The sequence below is a fragment of the Phocoena sinus genome, chromosome 19 (assembly GCF_008692025.1).
Source record: "Phocoena sinus isolate mPhoSin1 chromosome 19, mPhoSin1.pri, whole genome shotgun sequence".
Classification (NCBI taxonomy): domain Eukaryota; kingdom Metazoa; phylum Chordata; class Mammalia; order Artiodactyla; family Phocoenidae; genus Phocoena; species Phocoena sinus.
In genome coordinates this window covers 28,141,192-28,163,934 of record NC_045781.1, presented here as the reverse complement: position 1 = coordinate 28,163,934, position 22,743 = coordinate 28,141,192, and the positions used below count along the sequence as shown (strand labels likewise).

At 35.3% G+C, this 22,743-nt stretch overlaps 1 protein-coding gene across 19 annotated transcripts in view; it reads right to left on the bottom strand.

The window, feature by feature from the left end:
- The window catches only part of CHD9 (chromodomain helicase DNA binding protein 9), a 242,082-nt gene that overhangs the window by 83,510 nt on the left and 135,829 nt on the right, over positions 1–22,743 (bottom strand). For 18 of the 19 annotated variants that reach the window (XM_032611957.1, XM_032611970.1, XM_032611968.1 and 15 more), the window contains 8 exons: positions 20,733–20,844; positions 17,014–17,160; positions 16,032–16,100; positions 15,893–15,948; positions 15,093–15,210; positions 12,149–12,235; positions 11,604–11,741; positions 2,182–2,303 (listed from right to left, as the gene is read on the bottom strand). In XM_032611957.1, coding sequence (XP_032467848.1) covers positions 2,182–2,303; positions 11,604–11,741; positions 12,149–12,235; positions 15,093–15,210; positions 15,893–15,948; positions 16,032–16,100; positions 17,014–17,160; positions 20,733–20,844 — 849 coding nt within the window. Of the gene's footprint in view, positions 1–2,181; positions 2,304–11,603; positions 11,742–12,148; positions 12,236–15,092; positions 15,211–15,892; positions 15,949–16,031; positions 16,101–17,013; positions 17,161–19,933; positions 19,992–20,732; positions 20,845–22,743 lie in introns of all 19 variants that reach the window. The other variant, XM_032611977.1, reaches the window with a different exon arrangement.

Sequence of the window (22,743 nt, the reverse complement as noted above, 5' to 3'; positions counted from 1 at the left end):
ATATTAGAAGGTGAAGTGACTTAAGTTTGGACAGTAACTGGGAAAGTACCGCAATAATGCAGGAAAGAATGGGTGGACATTTGGACTAAGGTAGGAGGAATCAAGAGGAGAAAACTGATCCCAAAGTTAATTACATGTTAGAATGATATGGACTTAGTGACCAATCCGATATATGGAGTGTAGGATGACAGTCAGATTTCAGTTTGGGTGACTAAATAAGTTGTGTTATTATTAACCAAGATGTAAAATATTTGAATAAGTTTGATATGGAAGAAACAGGAAATAATGTTAATTTTGAATATGCTGCGTTTAAAGAATCATTGAGATGGACATTAAGGTAGCCAGAAGTAAACAAATATGGGCTTGGAGTTCAAGGCCTTAGTTAAAGATGTTATTGATAACTGAAGACACAGGGGAGTAGAGTTTGGCTTACGGAGAACAATGTAATATGAGAAGAAAGTAAAAAACAACTTTGGGAAAGAAAAAAACCAACAACACTGAAAGGGTAGGCAAGGAAGAAGAATCAGCAAAGACTATTGAAAGGAATAGTTACAGAGGTTCTGGAGAGCTAGGAGAGTCACACTGTGGAAGCTGTTGGGAGTGAGAATGGGGGAAAAGTTTAAAAAAGGAAGGACTAGCAACTACTATCTAACACAGCAGAGACAGCAAATTAGGGATAAAAAATATCTTGTGGATTGGAAAATTAAGAGTTTCAGAGATGATACAGAATCAAAAGTCAAACGACAGGTTTAAGGAGAACTGGAGATGAGAAAATGGGAAGAGTTCATGCAGGCTATACTTCCTAGACCTTTGCCTAGGAAGTTACAAAGAGGGATCAATGTGGCTTGAAGGAAAAACAGAGCCAAGAGAAGGTTTACCCTTTCCTTTCCTTACTTTTATATATAAGTTAAACCCAAATTTGCTCACAGACTGAAGGGATGGCACTAGTCTTAAGAGATAGTTTGAAGATATAACAGAGAAGGATAATAAGTGATTGAAGTGAGGTTCTGAAAAGATTGGATTAGATGTCTGCCAAGAGTTGAGGTGGCAGCATTAGTCTTGGTTCTGAGGAGGCACCTTTTAACTTCTGATATGAAGACAGAGGTAAGAATGGCTAAGGATGGAGATACATTTGTAGGCTTGGGTGTGAGGACAGGCAAGAATCTGAATGAATTCACCTACTGGCCCTAGGCTTCTCTATGAAGCAGTCATATATAGAGAGTGAAGGGGATAGGATTGTGATAAAGTGCTTGAGGAAAGTGGTACAAGTTTGAAACAAGTAACTGGGAAAGGGTATTGATAAAAGACAATTAAAATAAAATTTTGTTAACTATTTTACCAGGAAGATTCTCTTGGGAAAAATGATTAACATTTAGAAAATATAAACCAGGGGAAAGAGCACTGTGTGGAATAACAGGTTTTTCCTAACTCCACCTGATTGAGTTTCATGACTCACCATTACTTAGTGAAACAGAAGAATCATGTGACAAGTAAAAACACAGAAAAATGATTTTGAATACGTCATAAAATTTTGCTATTATTAATAATAGTACCTTCGTTTGCTCTTTTATATACACTATCAGACTTCTTTCTCAATCAAGATACCATTCTTTACTTCTTTTGCAATTAATTTTCCATCTCACTAAAAAGAGGTGAGATAATATTCCAAAAAGCATTTTGAACAACTTGGAATATTAATAATAAATGGGGGTAATTCATTACTAGGTTCTTATATTTAGTATTCTATTCCTTATCAATTGCTGACAATCTGCTTCCTTGAAGACGTACATTACAGACCTATCTAATTCTTATAGATGAAACTGCTGACACCTTACTAACTAGATTCAACTATTGGCAGACAGTAGAGTGTAAGTTGAAAAACATTCTCTAACATAGCTGATGTTTGATGATGTTAACAAAGGTATTTCAAATTTAATTATGAATTAACATATCAACTTTCTTCTATTCTCATTGGTACACATTAAAGGGAAGCAACTGTAGTCAAAATCCTAAATTATAACGTACATATCTTCTTGAGCTAACCACAACTTCATTTTCAATAATGAACACTCCATGACAGTAATAATGTAGCAACATCAGTACCACTTTTACTTAATGTATTTTGGAACACATAAAAAAACCACACATTAAATTTTTTTTTTATTAATACATACTACATACCTATTGTACCAGTTGAATAAGAGCCAGTTGAGTCCTTCCAGTTGATATTCCCTGAGTTGATTGCCATTTTTATAATCCCTGGATTGATCTATTTTTTTCCAAATATTAGAAGGAGGACGGTCCTTTGTGGAAAAACAAAGAATGAATGATGTATTTTAGATTTTTTTTTTTTTTTTTTCTTTTTCTTTTGCGGTACGCGGGCCTCTCACTGCTGTGGCCTCTCCCACTGCAGAGCACAGGCTCCGGATGTGCAGGCCCAGCGGCCGTAGCTCACGGGCCCAGCCGCTCCGCGGCACGCGGGATCCTCCCGGACCGGGGCACGAACCCGCGTTCCCTGCATCGGCAGGCGGACTCTCAACCACTAAGCCACCAGGGAAGCCCGTATTTTAGATTTTTTGATCTTCCCTATATCTCATACATGGTAAAAGCACTGCTTTTAAAATAATCAGAAGAATAACATTATATGACATTATGATGAAATTTTACAAACATCTAAACACCAAATAAGTCCTACACGAACTCTTCCAGAAAACTGAAGAGGAAAGCACACGTCCCAACTCATTCTATGAAACTGATACCAAAATCAGACAATGGCATTACAGGAAAACTAGAGACCAATATCCCACATGAACAGAGATGAAAAATTCTTAACAAAATTTTAGCAGATGGAATCTAACAATATATAAAAAGGGTAATACAGCATGACCAAATGCGGTCTTTCCCAGGTATGGAAGGTGGATTAACTTTGAAAATTAATCAATGTTGATCAACAGACTAAAAAACAAAAATATGATAATCTCAGCAGATGCAGAAAACGGAAGAACTAAATGCTTTCTCCCTAGGATCAGAAAAAGGCAAGGATGTCCACTGTCATCACTTCTATTCAACATTGTACTACAGGTTCTAACAGGAGCAATCAAGCAAGAACAAGAAATAAAAGTCATTAAGATTGGAAAGGAAGAAGTAAAACTTTCTTAATTTACAGAAGACATGATTTGTCTACATGGAAAATCCTGTGGAATCTAGAAAAAAGATAAAGTAAGAAGTGATTTTACTAACATTGCATGATATAAAATCAATATACAGAAAACTGTATTCTATATTGTAGAAACAATTATAAATACATTTTAAAAATACTATCTTATAATGGCATCCAAATATGAAAAATTTAGGGTTTACTAAAAAAAAATATTTCTTAAATGGTAGCCAATGAACTTTAAAATAATTAACATATACTACTGCTCTAATTATTGTTTAAAATAATTTCCACATTAATTAATATTCTCCATAATTTTCTTTTTAGCAATCCAATCACTGTTTCCTTAGTTTAGGCCAGGAACAAATTTCATTTGATCAAAGATACTTTACATGTTTTATATGTTGTTTTATTTAATAATAATAGACTGGCAAAAAAAATCACTTACCTCCTACATTACTTGACTTTGATAAACCAGCACTGTTGTCAAGTTGATTTTACATTAACTGAGGGGATTAATTTTATTGGCTGAGTCCCCTTTACCAAGGACTACATTACATATCTAAGGCACTGGCTCTTCCCACCATGTGCTTCAAAATCACCTTTTTAATGACACCTGGGGTCCACTCTCAGATATTCTGATTCTGGAGCCAGGATATAGAAACTAGGAATCTCTAATTTTTTAAAAGTTCCAAAAGTGATTCTGATAAGCACCTCTGACTGAGAACCACTGATCTAAAAAAACAGCTTACTTAATGAGGTTAAAGATCAGGTTACTACTGAAGCATGGTCCCCACCCCAAAAAGAATACCTTTCCCTTTCATAATATCCTTTAGACTACTCCTCCCTGAATTAGTTAATTACACTTTTGTTTCCTGGCTCAAGGAAAGGTACTTAGAAGTCAAAAGGAATGGAGGTGAGCTGCTATGTTCTTGGTGATAGACGGTGGGTATTATTGGGAGATAAACTAAGAAGACCAGAAAATAAGAAGATAACCAGAAAAAAAAAACTTATAAAAACAATATGATCTCTTCCATGGAACAATTCATTCATTTCCTTCTCTTACATCACATCTCCACATTTTTCATGGCAGTTAATCATTAGCTCTGGTGCTAATCAAAAAGTGATCTGTTCTTGTCTTTTCATGCATAAACTCCCTCTTTAGTGAAGTAAGAAATTTCTATGACCAAATTATATTTGAAAGAGGACTGGCCAAGGGCTTCCCTGGTGGCACAGTGGTTGAGGGTCCACCTGCCGATGCAGGGGACACAGGTTCGTGCCCCAGTCCAGGAAGATCCCACATGCCGTGGAGTGGCTAGGCCCGTGAGCCATGGCCACTGGGCCTGCGCGTCCGCAGCCTGTGCTCCACAAAGGGAGAGGCCACAACAGTGAGAGGCCCACATACCGCAAAAAAAAAAAAAAAAAAAAAAAGAAAGAGAACTGGCCAAAATATTTAATAAAATCGTAATATGTCTCTTTAAAGTGAATTTCTTTTGGTTGGCTCCCCAAACTAGATTCACATGAAAAAATATATATATATAATTATTAAAATATCACAACTTGCCATCGCCTTCCAGAATTCTATAGTCTTTGTACTAGAAAAAACAATAACTGACTCAAGTTTTTTTTTTTTTTTGAGCAGGGAAGAGACAGATGTATCAATAAAAAAATCAGTGTACTTAACTTATGTAGGCCTTTTTTTTTTATTGGAGTATAATTGCTTTAAGATGTTGTGTTAGTTTCTGCTGTACAATGAAGTGAATCAGCTATATGTATACTTATATCCCCTCACTCTTGGAATGCCCTCCCACCTCCCCCCATCCTACCCATCTAGGTTGTCACAGAGCACCGAGCTGAGCTCCCTGTGCTATACAGCAGGTTCCCACTAGCCATCTATTCTACACATGGCAGTGTATTTATGTCAAATCTAAACTCCCAATTCATACCACCCTCCTCTCCTCATCTGTGTCCACATGTCCGTTCTCTACATCTACGTCTCGATTCCTGCCCTGCAAATAGGTTCATCTATGCCATTTTTCGAGATTCCACATATATGTGTTAATATACAATATTTGTTTTTCTCTTTCTGGCTTACTTCACTCTGTATGACAGGCTCTAGATCCATCCACATCTCTACAAATGACCTAATTTCATTCCTTTTTTATGGCTGAGTAATATTCCATTGTATATATGTACCACACCTTATCTAGTCATCTGTCGTGGACATTTAGATTGTTTCCATATCCTGGCTACTGTAAATAGTGCAGCAATGAACATTGGGGTACATGTGTCTTTTTGAATTATGGTTTTCTCAGGGTATATGCCCAGTATTGGGATTGCTGGGTCATATGGTAGTTCTACTTTTAATTTTTTAAGGAACCTCCATAGTGGCTGTATCAATTTACATTCCCACTAACAGTGCAAAAGGGATCCCTTTTCCCCACACCCTTTCCAGCATTTATTGTTTGTAGACTTTTTGATGATGGCCATTCTGACTGGTGGGAGGTGATACCTCATTGTGGTTTTGATTTGCATCTCTATAATGATTAGTGATGTTCAGCATCTTTTCATGTGTTTGCTGGCAAAGTATATGACTTCTTTGGTGAAATGTCTATTTAGGTCTTCTGCCCATTTGTTAATTGGGTTGTTTGTTTCTGGATATTGAACTCCATAAGCTGTTTGTATATTTTGGAGATTAATCCTTTGTCCATTGCTTCATTTGCAAATATTTTCTCACATTCCGAGGGTTGTCTTTTTGTCTTGTTTATGGTTTCCTTTGCTGTGCAAAAGCTTTTAAGTTTTAATTAGGTCCTATTTGCTTATTGTTTTTATTTTCATTACTCTAAGAGGTGGGTCAAAAAAGATCTTGCTGTGGTTTATGTCAAAGAGTGTTCTTTCTATGTTTTCCTCTAAGAGTTTTACAGTGTCCAGTCCTACATTTAGGTCTTTAATCCATTTTGAGTTTACTTTTGTGTATTGTGTTAGACAGTGTTCTAATTTCATTCTTTTACATGTAGCTATCCAGTTTTCCCAGCACCACTTACTGAAGAGGCTGTCTTTTCTCCACTGTATATTTTTGCCTCCTTTGTCAAAGATAAGGTGACCACACGTGCGTGGGTTTACCTCTGGGCTTTGTATCCTGTACCACTGATCTATATTTCTGTTTTTGTGCCAGTACCATACTGTCTGATTACTGTAGATTTGTGGTATAGTTTGAAGTCGGGGAGCGTGATTCCTCCAGCTCTGTTTTTCTTTCTCAGGGTCTTTTGTGTTTCCATACAAATTGTAAAATTTTTTGTTCCAATTCTGTGAAGAATGCCATTGGTAGTCTGATAGGGATTACATTGAATCTGTAGATTGCTGTGGGTAGTATAGTCATGTTCACAATGTTGATTCTTCCAATTCAAGAACATGGTATATTTCTCCATCTGTTTGTGTCATGTTTGATTTCTTTCATGAGTGTTTTATTGTTTTCTGAGTAAAAGTCTTTTGCTTCCTTTGGTAGGTTTATTCCTAGGTATTTTATTCTTTTTGTTGAGAAGGTAAATGGGATTGTTTCCTTAATTTCTCTTTCTGTTTTTCAATTGTTAGTGTATAGGAATACAAGACATTTCTATGCATTAATTTTGTAACCTGCAAGCTTACCAAATTCACTGATTAGTTCTGGTAGCTTTCTGGCAGCATCTTTAGGATGTTCTATGTATAGTATCATGTCATCTGCAAACAGTGACAGTTTTACTACCTCTTTTCAAATTTGGATTCCTTTTATTTCTTTTTCTTCTCTGACTGCTGTGACTAGGACTTCCAAAACTATGTTGGATAAGAGTGGTGAGAGTGGACATCCTTGTCTTATTCCTGATCTTAGTGGAAATGCTTTCAGTTTTTCACCATTGAGAATAATGTTTGTTGTGGGTTTTTTGTATATGGCCTTTATTACGTTGAGATAGGTTCCCTCTATGCCCATTTTCTGGAGAGTTTTTATCATAAATCGGTGTTGAATTTTGTCAAAAGCTTTTTCTGCATCTATTGAGATGATCATATGGTTCTTATTCCTTAATTTGTTAATATGGTGTATCACACTGATTGTTTGCATATATTGAAGAATCCTTGCATTCCTGCGATAAGTCCCACTTGATCATGGTGTATGATCCTTTTCATGTGTTGTTGGATTCTGTTTGCCAGTATTTTGTTCAGGATTTTTACATCTATGCTCATCAGTGATATTGGTCTGTAATTTTCTTTTTTGTGATATCTTTGTCTGGTTTTAGTATCAGGGTGATGGTGACCTTGTAGAACGAATTTGGGAGTGTTCCTACCTCTGCAATTTTTTGGAAGAGTGTGAGAAGGGTAAGTGTAAGCTATTCTCTAAATGTTTGATAGAATTCACCTGTGAAGCCATCTAGTCCTGGGCTTTTGTTTGTTGGAAGATTTTTAATTCCAGTTTCAATTTCATTACTTGTGATAGGTCTGTTTATATTTTCTAATTCTTCCTGGTTCAGTCTTGGAAAATTGTACCTTTCCAAGAATTTGTCCATTTCTTCTGGTTGTCCATTTTATTGCCATATGGTTATTTGTACTAGTTTCTTATAATCCTTTGTATTTCTGTGGTGTCAGTTGTGATTTCTCCTTCTTCATTTCTAATTTTATTGATTTGCGTCCGCTCCCTTTTTTTTTTTTGATGAGTCTGGCTAAAGGTCTATCAATTTTGTTTACCTTCTCAAAGAACCAACTTCTAGTATTAATGATCTTTGCTATTGTTTCCTTCATTTCTATTTCATTTATTTCTGCTCTGATCTTTATGATTTCTTTCCTTCTACTGACTTTAGGTTTCTTTTTTCTTCTTTATCTAGCTGCTTTAGGCGTAAGGTTAGATTGTTTATTTGAGATTTTTTTCTGGTTTCTTGAGGTGAGATTGAAATGCTATTAACTTCCCTGTTAGAAATGCTTTTGCTGCGTCTCACAGATTTAGGGCTTTTCTTGTCATTTGTTTCCATGTATTTTTTAATTTCTTCTTTGATTTCTTCAGTGATCTCTTGGTTGTTTAGTAGTGCATTGTTTAGCCACCATGTATTTTTGTTTTTCACAGTTTTTTCCTGTAATTGAATTCTAATCTCATAGTGTTGCGGTCAGTAAGGATGCTTGATACAATTTCAATTTTCTTAAATTTTCTGAGGCTTGATTTGTGACCCAAGACGTGATCTATCCTGGAGAATGTTCCATGTGCACTTGAGAAGAAAGTGTATTCTGCCACTTGTGGGTGGAATGCCCTATAAATATCAATTAAATCTATCTGGTCTACTGTGTCATTTTACACTTGTGTTTCCTTATTTATTTTCTATTTGGATGATTTGTCCATTGTTGTAAGTGGGGGGTTAAAGTCCCCCTATTACTGTGTTGCAATCTATCTCCCCTTTTATGGTTGTTAGCATTTGCCTTATGTATTCAGGTGCTCCTGTGTTGGGTGCATATATATTTATAATTGTTATGTCTTCTTCTTGGATTGATCCCTTGATCATTATGTAGTGTCCTTCCTTATCTCTTGTAACAGTCTTAAAGTCTATTTTATCTGATATGAGTATTGCTACTCCGGCTTTCTTCTGATTTCCATTTGCATGGAATATCTTTTTCCACCCTTCACTTTCAGTCTGTATGTATCCTTAGGTCTGAAGTGGATCTCTTATAGACAGCGTACATAGAGGCCTTGTTTTTGTATCCATTCAGCCAGTCTGTGTCTTTAGGTTGGAGCATTTAATCCATTTACATTCAAGCTTATTATTGATATGTATGTTCCTATTACCATTTTCTTAATTGTTTTGGGTTTGTTTTTGTGGGTCTTTTTCTTCTCTTATATTTCCCGCCTAGAGAAGTTCCTTCAGCATTTGTTGTAGAGCTGGTTTAGTGGTGCTGAATTCTCTTAGCTTTTGCTTGTCTGTAAAGCTTTTGATTTCTCCATCGAATCTGAATGAGATCCTTGCTGGGTAGAGTAATCTTGGTTGTAGGTTTTTCTCTTTCATCACTTTAAGTAAATCTCCTGCCACTCCCTTCTGGCCTGCAGAGTTTGTGCTGAAAAATCAGCTGATAACCTTATGGGCATTCCTCTGTATGTTATTTTTTGCTTTTAAAATTTTTTGTTTGAATTTAAATTTTGTTAGTTTGATTAATATGTTTTGGTGTGTTTCTCCTAGGGTTTATCCTGTATGGGACTATCTGCCCTTCCTGGAGTTGGGTGACTATTTCCTTTCCCAAATTAGGGAAGTTTTCCACTATAATGTCTTCGAATATTTTCTCAGGCCCATTCTTTTTCTCTTCTTCTTCTGGGACCCCTATAATTTGAATGTTGGTTTGTTTATTGTTGTCCCAGAGGTCTCTGAGATTGTCTTCAATTCTTTTCATTCTTTTTTGTTGATTCTTTTCCTAGGCAGTTATTTCCACCATTCTGTCTTCCAGCTCACTTATTCGTTCTTCTGCCTCAGTTATTCTGTTATTCATTCATTTTAGTGTATTTTTCATTTCAGTTGTTGTGTTGTTCATCTCTGTTTGTTCTTTAGTTCTTCTAGATCTTTGTTAGACATATCTTGTACTTTCTCAATCCGTGCCTCCATTCTATTTCTGAGATTCTGGATCATCTTTACTATCATTACTCTGAATTCCTTTTCAGGTAGGTTGCCTATTTCCTCTTCATTTATTTGGTCTTGTAGGTTTTTACCTTGCTCCTTCCTCTGTGACATGTATTTTTGTCATTTCACTTTTTTTTTTTGATGGGTGGGATTGTTTCCTATCTTACTGGTTGTTTGGCCTGAGGATTCCAGCACTGGAGTTTGTAGGCTGCTGGGTAGAGCTGGGTCTTGATGCCAAGATGAGGATCTCTGGGAGATCTCACTCCAATGAATATTTCCTGGGGTCTGAGGTTCTCTGTTAGTCCAGTGGTTTGGACTCAGAGCTCCCACTGTAGGAGCTCAGGCCTGACCCCCAGCTTGTGAACCAAGATCCTGTAAGCTGTGCAGGGCAGCAGGGGAAAAAAAAAAAAGCCAGAAAAGGCCTTGGCTCTGGGGGGCAGGGCTTAGGCAGGGGCAGGGTTTAGGTGGTGGGCGGGCCTATTCTTAGGACCCACGGGGCTGGAAAAGGCCATGGTGGGCGATCAGGCTTAGGCTCAACCACAGCAGGAGGGGCCCAGGAGTGCCTCTGGCCTTGGAGGGTGGAGGACCAGGTCTGGGACCCCAGCAGGCTCCCTGGGCCCGAGTAGGCAGAGGAAATAATAGGCACGCTCCCCCTGATCCTCCAATCGCAGATGGTGCTCTCCCTGTTGGCCTCTCTTCTTCTTCCCTACCCATGCCCCTAGGACCCACACGGCCAGAGGGGGCCCCCAGAAGGCAGGGAACCAGACCGGGAAGCCTAACAGGCTCACTGTGGCTGAGCGCAGGGGAAACACCCAAGGCACTTCCCCTGATCCCATGGTCCTGGAGGGTCCCTCCCACTGCCTCTCCTCCTCCCTCCCTCCTACATCCCTAGGACCCACGTTGTCTGGAGGGGGCCTTGGAGGGCTGGAACCGGCCCAGGAGATCAGCAGGCTTCCTGGGGCCCGATTGGGAAGGGGAAACGCTAGGCGCGCTCTCCTGATCCTCCAAGCCTCCGAGGGTCCCTCCAGGCATGGGAACCCCTCCCCTCTCCTAGCCACCCCTCAGGGGCCCCAGTCCTGTCCGGCTTCCACTTCTCCTCCCCCCTCACAATCCCTCACATCCTACCCAGTCACTCGGGGGTTCCTCCCATCTCCTTGGGTGTTGAGGTCTCCCACCAGCATCTGGCAGGTACCCTAGTTGTGGGGAGACGCAAACTCCATGTCCTCCCACGCCACCATTTTGACTCTGCCCCACTATGTAGGCATTTGACAGTATTCTATACAAAAGGTTTTTCTAAAAATAAAGCAACTATGGAAGTAGAAGAACTATTTAGTTATGAAGAAATAACTGGTTTATAGAAAACAAGGGAAAGGTGGGTATAATAAGGATTTTTCTTTGATAGAGAATTCATAACTCTGCTTAGAGCTGAAACTGGTATTCTTGACATTTTTATAAATGACCTGAGAGAAAAAGTAGTGGGAAAGTTTTAAATTCAAGATGAGGTAGAAGTATTTGCAACTTTTCCGGAGGGAAATTTAAAAGGAAATACTTATCAAACTTTTGAATGCATATATGTTCTGACCAAACAATTATACTTCTGATTTATCTTACAAGGGCTCAATGTTCAATGTAACACTGTTTATAAGAGCAAAACACTGGAGTATCCACTAATGGAGGAACAGTTAAATTAACGTATATAAGATACTATGTAGTAATTTTAAAAATACAATATTAATTGCATACCAGACTAAATTAAAATTTCAAAAATTACAATAAATCTGTTGAATAAAAAAGTGCTAAGATTTTATGATGCTAAGGCATGTTCTTACCAAATGTCTTGTGTCAGGCCGTGAAGCTTGCAACTGTTCAAACTCTTCTATTTTTGCAAGATCTACATCTTCTTTTAGTTCCCAAGTACTGTCTTCATATGGTAATGAGCACCACTTTACTAAGTAGTAAATAACAGGCTGTAAAAAAATTTTTTTTTTCATTTTACCATTTTGAAAAAGAATAGTAAGAAACAAGTTTAAATTGAGAATCCCCAGAAATAGTTTAAATATATTAACCTACATTGGTAAAAACTTATGAAACTTTTTTTGGTGTTTTTAGGTCATTAACTTTAAAAAAGTAATGCTTTATGCCCCGGTCCGGGAAGATCCCACATGCCACGGAGCGGCTGGGCCCGTGAGCTATGGGCGCTGAGCCTGCACGTCCGGAGCCTGTGCTCCGCAATGGGAGACGCCCCAACAGTGAGAGGCTCGCGTACCGCAAAAAAAATAATAAATAAAAAATAAAAAAGTAATGCTTTAATATTTGGAAGTCTTTAGGTTTTTCTTACTTACTTAGAAAATATTTCTATCAAATATTTACTTACCTCACCAGTATCTTTATCTTCACAAAAAGAGACTTCTAATACTCTGTCTACTTCAACGTAGTCTGGGTTAAATGGTTCTTCTTCCATCTAAAATTAAAAAGTAACTTAGTTGATATATGATAAAGAAGTAGAAAGATGAAAGTGAAATAAAGACAAATTTACTAGCTATTCACTATAGAACAAACACATAAGTTTGATTTTAATTAAATTTCCCCAAAAATGGAATCCTTCCATTTTAATTCCAAAAAGATTGCTAGGGTATTTGTCTATATTATGAATCACCATGTTATATATAAAAAACTCAACTAAACAGCACTAAAAAAATAGGTACTCCAGACAAGTAAGTTACTCTAGAAGATGTGTTCTTAAAAAATTTCCGAAAGGGAGCCTCTTTTGGAAAGAGGCTCTCCTTTACCTCTGTAAAGGTACTACTTTCCTCAGGTCCAAGAGTTGAAGACTAATCACCCGACCTGGAGGCTCCTATCTCATTTGTATCAAACACTCTATCTACTGATGGTTCTTGTGCTCAAGACCCTCCTACCCAACTAAACGCAAACTCTCTGAGCTACCTCACGTTCGACTGCACTCATTTACTCTTCAACCTACACTTCTTCCTATAGTTTCTAACTGGGCTAACAGTAACACAGCACCAACTTCACACCCTACTCCCAGTTACACAAGCCAGCAATGGAGAAGTCATCTTAGATTCCTTCTCTTTTTTAATCTCCCACATCTCTTAACTCATCAATTTACACAGATCCTACTTTTATCTGTAACTCAAATTGGTTCCTCCTTCCTCATTCTCACTGCTTCATCACTCCTTACTTGGATCTTTACAAATAACTTCCTAACTAGTCACCAACTACTGTCTTGCCTCCCTTTAATTTATTTTCACACTGTCCCCATAGCACTCTTTTTCAAATATAAATCATATATTGCTCCCTGGCTTCAAATCCTTCAATGACTCTCCCAGATTTCATGCTTTAGAGTACAAAAACAGATGCTTTTCAAACTCCATGTTCTGTCACACCTTCATGGTTTTATACTAATTTTTCTCTCTTCTGAATAGATTGCTGTTCCTTCTCTTGTCTGCTTGGCTAATTCCTACCCATTCCTCAAAGTCTTACTTCCAAAAACCCATCTCAGCTATCTTGGCTGCCTCTCCTTCTCTGTTTAACCTCTAAATGTTATAGTACTCCATGGCTCTGCCTTTAGTTCTCCTCACTATCTTAATCCTTTCCTGAGCAATACTATCATCTCCATGTACAGGACACACTTGTTAAAGAGCACTGCCCAACACCAGAATAGTAATAAGGTATTCTAAGAAAATCTGCACAGCTCCAGTTTATCTTGTACCTGAGTCATGAATGTACCTAATCTTCATGAAAAACTAGAAGATTATTAGTTAAGTACTTCTAAAATCTTCAGCTCATTAGAAATTTCTATATCAGAGTGAGGTAGTGAGAAATTTTTGAGGACCTCCCAGCATCCATAAACTGATAGGTCATTTCAGTCATCAAATTTTTGAAGTAGATTTTACAATTACAAAGAAATAACAATAGCTTCATGGTGGAAAAATCTGCCATAAGATATCAACCATTATCTAGTGATTAAAGTTACTACCACCAGTAACTGGGCAAATAGGTATCATGTACCTCCTGATATGATACACTGAGAATGCTGCTGCATCATCTCTGTAGTGTTCTTTTAAATAATGCATGACCTGAAGCTGAGAAAACATCAGATAACCCCAAACTGAGGGATGTGCTACAAAATAAACCACTTAAATTCTTTAAAAAGTGTCCAAGTAATGAAAAACAAAGAAATACTGATAAAGGAGACATGACAACTAAATGCATTATATGCTGCAGGATTGGATTCTAGACCAGAATAAGCATACACACTCACACTTTTTTTTTTGCTATAAAAATACTAGTGGAACAATTAGTGAAGTATGAATAAAGTCTAAGGTGAGATAACAGTACTACATCAATGTTAATTATACTATTATTATGTAAGACTGTTTCTAGAAAATACTGAAATTGAGACTTAATTTTCAAATGGTTTAGAAAAAATGTATGTGCATGGGAGAAAGGCAGAGGCAGAAAGAGAGAGAGAGGGGTGCACAGTGACAAAAGGAGAATTAATGTTAATGACAAAGCAAACATGGTAAAATGTTAACATTTAGGGAATCTAGTTAAAATATATGTGGGTATTTGTTGTACTAAATTTTTCAAATAAAAAGTTAAAAAAATTTACATGAATCTAAAACTGCTCTAAAAAAGTCTATTAAGGGACTTCTCTGGTGGTCCAGTGGTTAAGACTCCGCACTTCAAATGAAGGGGGTGCAGGTTCGATCCCTAGTCAGGGAACTAAGATCCCACATGCTGTGCTACGCAGCAAAAACCTTAAAAAAATAAAAAGTAAAATAAAAAAATTTTAGTCTATTAAAAGAAAAATGAAAAAAAATTTAGAGCAGGAAAGGACATCGGACTTTTTAGTGAAGCCTGGAAAGGTTAATGAATTTTTCCAATGAGGTTCTGTTCATGCATACACAAAGATGATACAGAAAATATGCAATATATTTCACATACTGGAAAATCGTCTTTTCCATTTATTTACTATGCTACTATTTCCATTCTTGAAGAACTCTACTGATAAAATACTTTAAGATATTAACACACTCACATTCAACTCTAAAAAGTATTGAAATATATGCTAATTTAAAAATACAAGAGTTAGCTACCATTCTGAATTATCACTGTTCCTGTTTTAGCTATTTTCCAAGCTAAATTTAGGGAAAGAAAAAAAATGTAGATAGCATTTATATTCAAATATCGTAAGAGGAAGCCTAAGAATTAAAATTAATAATACTTAAATTTTTGATACATAATACTACATGTGTTCAGAGTTCAACACATAATAGTCTTTTTTTTTTTCTTACGTCTGCAAAAAAATGTGCTCTTTGTGCTTGTCTCAATTTGAATCGTTTGATTTTCTGCTGGATCCTTTTATCTTTCAGAAGCTGCTGTTCTGTGGCCCACTCACAGTGAAGATAGGAGCTAAAATTTTTATAAAAGCAATATATTAGAATGATATAGAAAACCATGTTTTGAGTTTTTATAGATTTATTTTTAATCACAGACTCTAAAACAAAATATTATCTTCAACTTTACAAACAGGTAGTTCATCATTTCATTTAATGTCAATAGACTCCATATAATTACTAAAATAAAGCCACTGTGAGCTAAAGGTCTGCAATTTGCCGTATGGAAGCAGAATGGTAAACTGAATCATAAGGGTAACAAAATATGACTTTTAGTTTATTTCTTCATTATAATCATTTTGTCATGATCAGAAAGCTAACTTGTTTTGAAACCAATGTTATTTTATTTAAAATACCTTCCTTCACCAAAGTATTAGAAAAAGTTGAACAAAATCTGAAAAGTTCAACAATATAAATATGATGGATAATGTCTGTAATTTGTAAAAGTGTAATGTATAAATATTACTGCATTTTGATGTTTATAAGTAATGTTTTCTGGGAAAAAAATAAAACACTCAATTTTAACATGAAATGTTTTCAAAATCTTTTCACTTTTTAATAATTTTTAAGTTTATAAAATAAGTAAAAAAATATTTTTAAATGCAGATAAAATAAAAATCATAATTTAACTTAATATACTTAAAATATTAATTCATATTTAAATACCTTTCTATTATTTTTCTAACTCAAATACTTACTAATTCTTGTATTTTACAAAAAATTCTTCTGTATCAATCATCACTCCAGGTGATATCTAAGAAAATAAATTCAATAATTATGACTTTTATGATCAGGCCATGGAATATAAAGTGTAAAATGTAATATATCATTACTTACTTCCTTTTTTATAATTCTAGAAGATAGTATTTTGTCCACAATTGCAGCATCTTCTTCACTCGGATTCTCCTATGTGAGGGAAGAAAAATGTATGATGACACATTCTGAAAACACTTTAGTTGCCACTGTTTATGAATATACTAAAATTCAACAAACATTTATTTAACACGTTCCAGGGACCATGTTAAATGTTAGGAACACGAAAATGAAAAATATCAATTGTTGTTACTGTCCTCGTCATCATTGGCATCATCATCATAGTAAACATATGGTGCTTTTTAATGTGTTAGGCACTATTCTAACCATTTTACATATATCAACTAATTTAATCCTTGCAAATACACTATAAAGTAGGTACTATCTCCATTTTGCAGATTAGGAAGCTCAGGCATAGAGAAGATAAGTTCTTGTTTAAGGTGCCAGATCCCTCAGCTAGCAGGTGAGTGGTTGGTTTACAACCCAGACAAGGGAGAGTGAAAGAACTTTACAAAGAGGAAAATGCATATGCAAAGACACAAAGGTGTCAAAACATGGCATTTAGACAACTATGTTCATAAAACCAGAAGACTGAGTGGAGAGAAGTGGAAGGACATAAGGCTAGAAAATCCATACAAAAGGCTTTGTAAGTTATGCTGAAAAGTGTATTTTCATTTTTTTCTGACTTAGGACACCATTAGAGGAGTTTTCAGTGGAAAAGTACTGTGATTAGGCTTGTAACTTAGAAATATACTGCGAGAAGGATAGCGCTTGGAGGAGTTTTAGGAATATTTAGGAGGTGAAAAATGTAAAAAATTGGATGAAGAAGCAAAGATAAAAGAGAGAACAAATCCCTAGGTTTCTGATCTGAATAACTAATGGTTCTATTAATTACAGTACGGAATCTAGGAGGAAAAGCTGGAGCAGGTTTTAGGAAGAAAGATAATGAAAATATTTTTAAAAATTTACATGGGTTTATTTTGTCATAATCCAAAATCTGTCTTACCACAAATAACTGTAAAGGCTGTTCACCAGGTAAAGGAGCTGAATGCTTTTTTATTTTTATAGAGCCTTTAACCTCTTCTTCAGATTGTTTCCCTTCTGCATCTTCTGCATATTTTTTTCTTTTAATTTGTCGATTTGATCTTCTTTTCTGTAATGAACGATAAGGAGCATATATATGATTATTTTAAAGGAAAAAAAATTATTTCTAGTGTGGCAATTTTGTACATTAAATTTTCAAAACTGTATTCAACATTCATCTTTGCTAATTTTTTCCTTTTAATTAAAGGAAGATTATAATTTGCCCTTTGCCAAAGGTTTACAACCTTTAGTTTTACTTCCTAAAGTGTCAAATAACAATGATTAATAATAATACCTTTATTACTTTTCTTTAGAAATTGTTAAGAATAAAAAGGTTTCTTTTTACCTAACTATTTCACAGCTTGAGAAACATATTTTAAACTATTAATACTTTCACAGTTTTTGCCCCCAAACCTAAAAAGTACGTATCAGATGAATGTTGGTTAAATAATTAATCAGGGGCATAAGACTAAAAGAAGAAATTAAATAATATTTGACACAAAGCCCATGAACTTGTGTTTAAAACAGATTTTAAAAAACCCAAAATAATATTAAATGTTTTAAAAAAGATACAGAAAATAAAGTATGAAATCTACCAAAAAATTAAATGTGAATGGAGGAACCAGTGTTTTACTACCTTTACTAGCTTCCCTTAAAAATACAGAACACCACTATCATAAAAACAGAGGTAAGCTTTTCAGATAGTATTATGTGTAGCAACGTAATTTTAATAATAATCTGAATGATTTAAAATCAGGTATCAAATGCGCATGGCTTTACTTACCTCCCTAAATATCAAATATTTGATGTTCCCACTATAAAGACAAATCTCACAATGGCTTGAAAATCCCAAAGGACTTAGGTTTTGCTTTTGCTCACCTCCCTAAAATCTCGTGGATGGAGGCGTCTCAGCCAACTGTTCTACTGCTCAATATTCCTTCTTCCTTTTACTATTCTTCTGTGTATTTAGTAACTCCCATGACATTCCCCCCAGATGCAATCAAAAGAATAACCCATGTGTTCTCCTTTTGGTTTCTGCCAATGTCTTCAATTTGGGAGGTCTTTCATACTTCCGTTGCCATGACAAAACTGAATCAGTGCAGCAGTGTGGGTACAAACTGTTATTTGCATCCAGAAAGGATGCAGTGCCTCTTTCTCTTGAGAGTAGTGGAATATTGAGAGAAAGAAAGGCACTACTGTGGTGAGGTAGCTCAGCCAAATGTAGTAGAAAAATTCCATGCCTCAATTAGGATGGGTCACCATCTCTTAGCCATGAAGATATTTACATTTTCAAAACTCAAGGTAACAATTTTGTCATGGGAGACAGGAAGGTGGCATACAAAAGTTATAAAAAAGGACTTCTTAAGAAACCCAATTTTCCCACATCCTATTTTGGAAAAGATATGAAATATTTATTATTCCCTGGGAGGGAAAATTCTATGGATCTCGAATCTAATACTAAGCTAAAGGAATGTTTGGAGTTAGATTACAGGAATCATATAGTTCTTAATGCTCAAGAACAGTTTAAATTAATAACCATTCATGACATTTATTATTCTAACAATAACCTATATAACCAATGTTATGTCTCACTAGGCACAAATCTTTTAAATAATGAAGTTTGGGAATAATTTAGTACACTTTTAGAAGATTCTGTAGATGATTTCAGCATTAACGTTTCCTTTCTGGTCACTTAGGCATCTAGTGGAACTTTGAAATGCCACACACAGTTCTTAGTAAGCAGTAAACAAGTGGCCAGAAAGAATCCTTTCAACTCACAAAAGTGCACATTCAGATAATTTTTCACAAGACAGAATGAGAGCTACTTACTGTAAACTGCTCCCTCATTCTATGAAGACTTTATCAGTTTCTGAGTAATTAAACAAACTCTGAGTTTTTCAGCTCTATGAGCTGATTTCATCATAACTGACATTCCACTAGAGCATATAGTTACATATTAGGCAAAGCCAAGTAAGGTACCACTCTCACCAATTAACTTTCTCTGTCATACAATAGTTCTACTACTTTAAAAATACAAAGCTAATTTGAATGTCCGCATTTTAGGCTAATGTGGATATTTTTGGCTTTCTTTCTTCATAATGTTTTTCGAAGGACAATTTAAAACAGTGACAAATTCTTTCTTCATATTTCTTTTTTCTAGCTTTATTCTTCTTATGTCTTAAAGGCTTTAATAGATCAGTCAACAGCACTTCACATAAGAGGTCAGAAACATTATGCTTTTAAATGACTGAATAGTTTGTTATGATATCACTTGTTTCCTATAATAATCCTAATAAAATGTGCTATAGGGGCTTTTTAAAATAACTTAAGTCTCTAAATATAGTTAGACTACTGCATTACTCTCTGTTAGGTAAAAAATTAAGTATGATAATCATGTTTTCAGATTTCCACCTGACTCTAAACCTTACATTACTTTTCAAGCCTTCAAATTTTGACAATCCATTGTGGTTGAAAGCTACTTTTATATATTTATACAGCATTTATATAATAATATATTTAAATATATCAATAATATAGATTTATAATTGTTTACGAGAAAATTCTTTTTTCCTTCCCCATTAAATTTTTTGTGTTAAAGCAACACATCTGTCAAAGCAACCTAATTAACTACAGTGAAAAGTATGGAAAAAATGTGCATGTTAACCTATTCTACCATTTCATTGTTTGTTAATTACATAATGGAAAAATGGCCAGCATTATTTTAGTAAAAATTTAACTTAATTTTCTCATGTTGAATAATTATAAGTTTGCCTAAGTTAAGGATAACATACGAAGAAAAAGCCAGGCCATATAATATTAGGAGCTTTAGTCACTGCCCTTACCTCAACTCTTGCAGCAGCCCAGGAGCCTTGAGCCACTACTCTCCCATTGGATAAGAAGCTGCATAAGGAAGAAGAAAGGCCATTCAGGGGCTTTCTGGCCCCATAATGCAACAAATGCCACCACCCCTACGGCCTATAGTTGTACTTTAATTATTAGAAAGCAGAGGGTGGCCTGAATTATTATGACCTTCACTATATATATATATATATATAGAGAGAGAGAGAGAGAGAGTTTTTTAACTTCACAAGGTTACTTTGAATATATAGCTATTCAAAAACAAAAAGAAAGAAAGAGGAAAATGCACAGTATTTTTGTCTACATTAGGGGATTTTTAATATAGTTGTTTATCTTTTCTTCAATAAAAGCAGACCAAAGGAATTATTTCTAGGAATGATTCAACCCATTTGCTTTATCATTTGTATGTGACTTTTAAAATTAATATCTCCAGCATTAAATTCATTCAAAAGTACTCTATAAGTATAGGATAATATCCCTGGATACTTCTCCATGTTAAAAGCCACGAGGGACTTTGGACTGTTACTTAAACTCTCTGGGCTTCAGTTTCATTATCTGAAAACTGAGAGGGTTTGGAGAGGATGTGTAAGTTTCCTCCCAGGTCTAACATTCTATGGGAATACTACTAGGACCATATTGTAATAATGCTGTCATATAAGTTCTACCATACAATAAAATGTATTTTTACCACTAAACTATAGTATAAATACCCATAAGACCATATTATGCTATCTAAATAATTCTGCCAGTGCTTCATTTCTCAGAAAAAATTTTAATACTCACTTGAGAGTCTTCCTCTTTGAATGCATGCTGTGGCACCTGCTCTGTATCAGATATTTCATCTGACGACTCATTCTTTCTTTTTTGTTTCTTACCCAATGTAATAATGAGTTTGCTGTTTCAAGAGAAAGAGAGCAAACAGTAAGATCTCTTTGTACTTTTCCATTTTGGGGCAAATTAAGATTCCCATGATAAACTTTTTTCCATTTTATATCACTTGAATGTCCAATCAAAGATGCTATTTATCATGAAATCCATAATGACATTTTCACATGATAAACTCTATTCCAATGGAACAAATACAAACCAGTACTACAGTTAACATATTTCTAAGCAAAGAAAGGCAGACAAATTCTATCACTTGTTTCTTTAGGCTCAAGATTATTTTTCATGAGAAAAATGTCAGGTGATATAACTATTTAATAATTAAAGTAATTCATTTATTATCTTGTAGGTTTGGAATGAGGGATTTTTTTCCTTCTACCTATTTATTTCAAATTCCGCTCAATTCCTTTGAATCCCACCTATTCTCCAAAAGCCTCTATACTTCTTTCTACCCTATAGTAGTTTCTCCCTTACTTAAAACACTTTACCAATTGATTGTTCTTTGATTATTTCACTTACGTTAAGGCTTTTCTTAGCTATACTATACGTTCCTAAAGAGTAAGAACTTTCTTTTTTTATATTTCTATAGTATGTATATGTTTACATTCTCTAATATGTTAACACACACTGACTCTAAATGTCTAAAATAAAAATGTGTTTTCTATGTTTTTTCCTGATCAAAGATAGACGTACATAGAAGTACATCCCACATTTCCATATCTGGTTCAACAGATGAGATAGAATGATCTTCAAGCGCCATCAGGAAAATTCTATTTTATTTTATTTTTTTTACAAGATTTTTTAAATGTGGACCATTTTTTTAAAGTCTTTATTGAACTTGTTACAATACTGATTCTATGTTTTGGTTTTTTGGCCCCGAGGCATGTGGGATCTTAGTTCCCCGACCAGGGATTGACCCCGCACCCTCTGCACTGGAAGGTGACGTTTTAACCACTGGACTGCCAGGGAAGTCCCTGGAAAATTCTACTTTAGATTTCTGCATTTCAAACATAGAAAACTCCCCAAATATTTACTTTCAGGTATGATATATCAGAAATATATCAAAATTTTTTTCAATAATTATTTACTAATGTTGGAGAACTTGAAGGTTAAGAGCATGCACTTTGAAATCGTAGTTTCAAAGATTTAAAGCTTGATTTCATCATTTACCTATCTGTGGGACACTAGGCAAATTACTTGTTAGATTCCTTGCCTGTAAAATAGGGATATTACAGTAGCTAGTTCTATTGTTGTTGAGAATTAAGTGGGATAATACACGTCTGAGCACAGCCTTTAACACACAGTAACTTCTCAACTAATGGTAACTATATCTAACTGTGATATGCCAGACACTTTCCTAGGTTCTAGGATTTGAAGATAGAGTGGACACGGTTCCCAACCTTAACACATCATTGTTAGAATATGATCCCAGCTAAAATGCTAAAGAGGAAGTTAGCACAAGATGTAATGTGAAGACAAAGGGAGAAATCCTTATGTTTACTGAAGAGTAAAGGAGGCTTTACAGAAAAGGTAAAGTTTGAGATAGGGAACTGAATGATGAAAGAGACTCCAGCAAGTAATGAAAAGAAAAGGCAGGGTACATTGCAGAAGAATGAGAATAAGCAATGATAAGAGCATGTCAGGAACACACAAAGTACTACAGGAGGAGATGGGTCAAGATCACAGAAGACCTTATATTACATGCAAGGACTTAATGTTTTAGTTTAAGCTCAGCTTTAAGCTCGACATGGCAGGAATTTAAAAGAAATCTGTCTAGTTCATGACTGACAACAAATGGCACTGAGATATTTTTGAATGAATGAAAAAAATAAACCAATTGGAAGATGTAAGAATTTTAAACATTCTAGGGATGTAAACAGCATGGTGACTATAGTTAATAATACTGAAT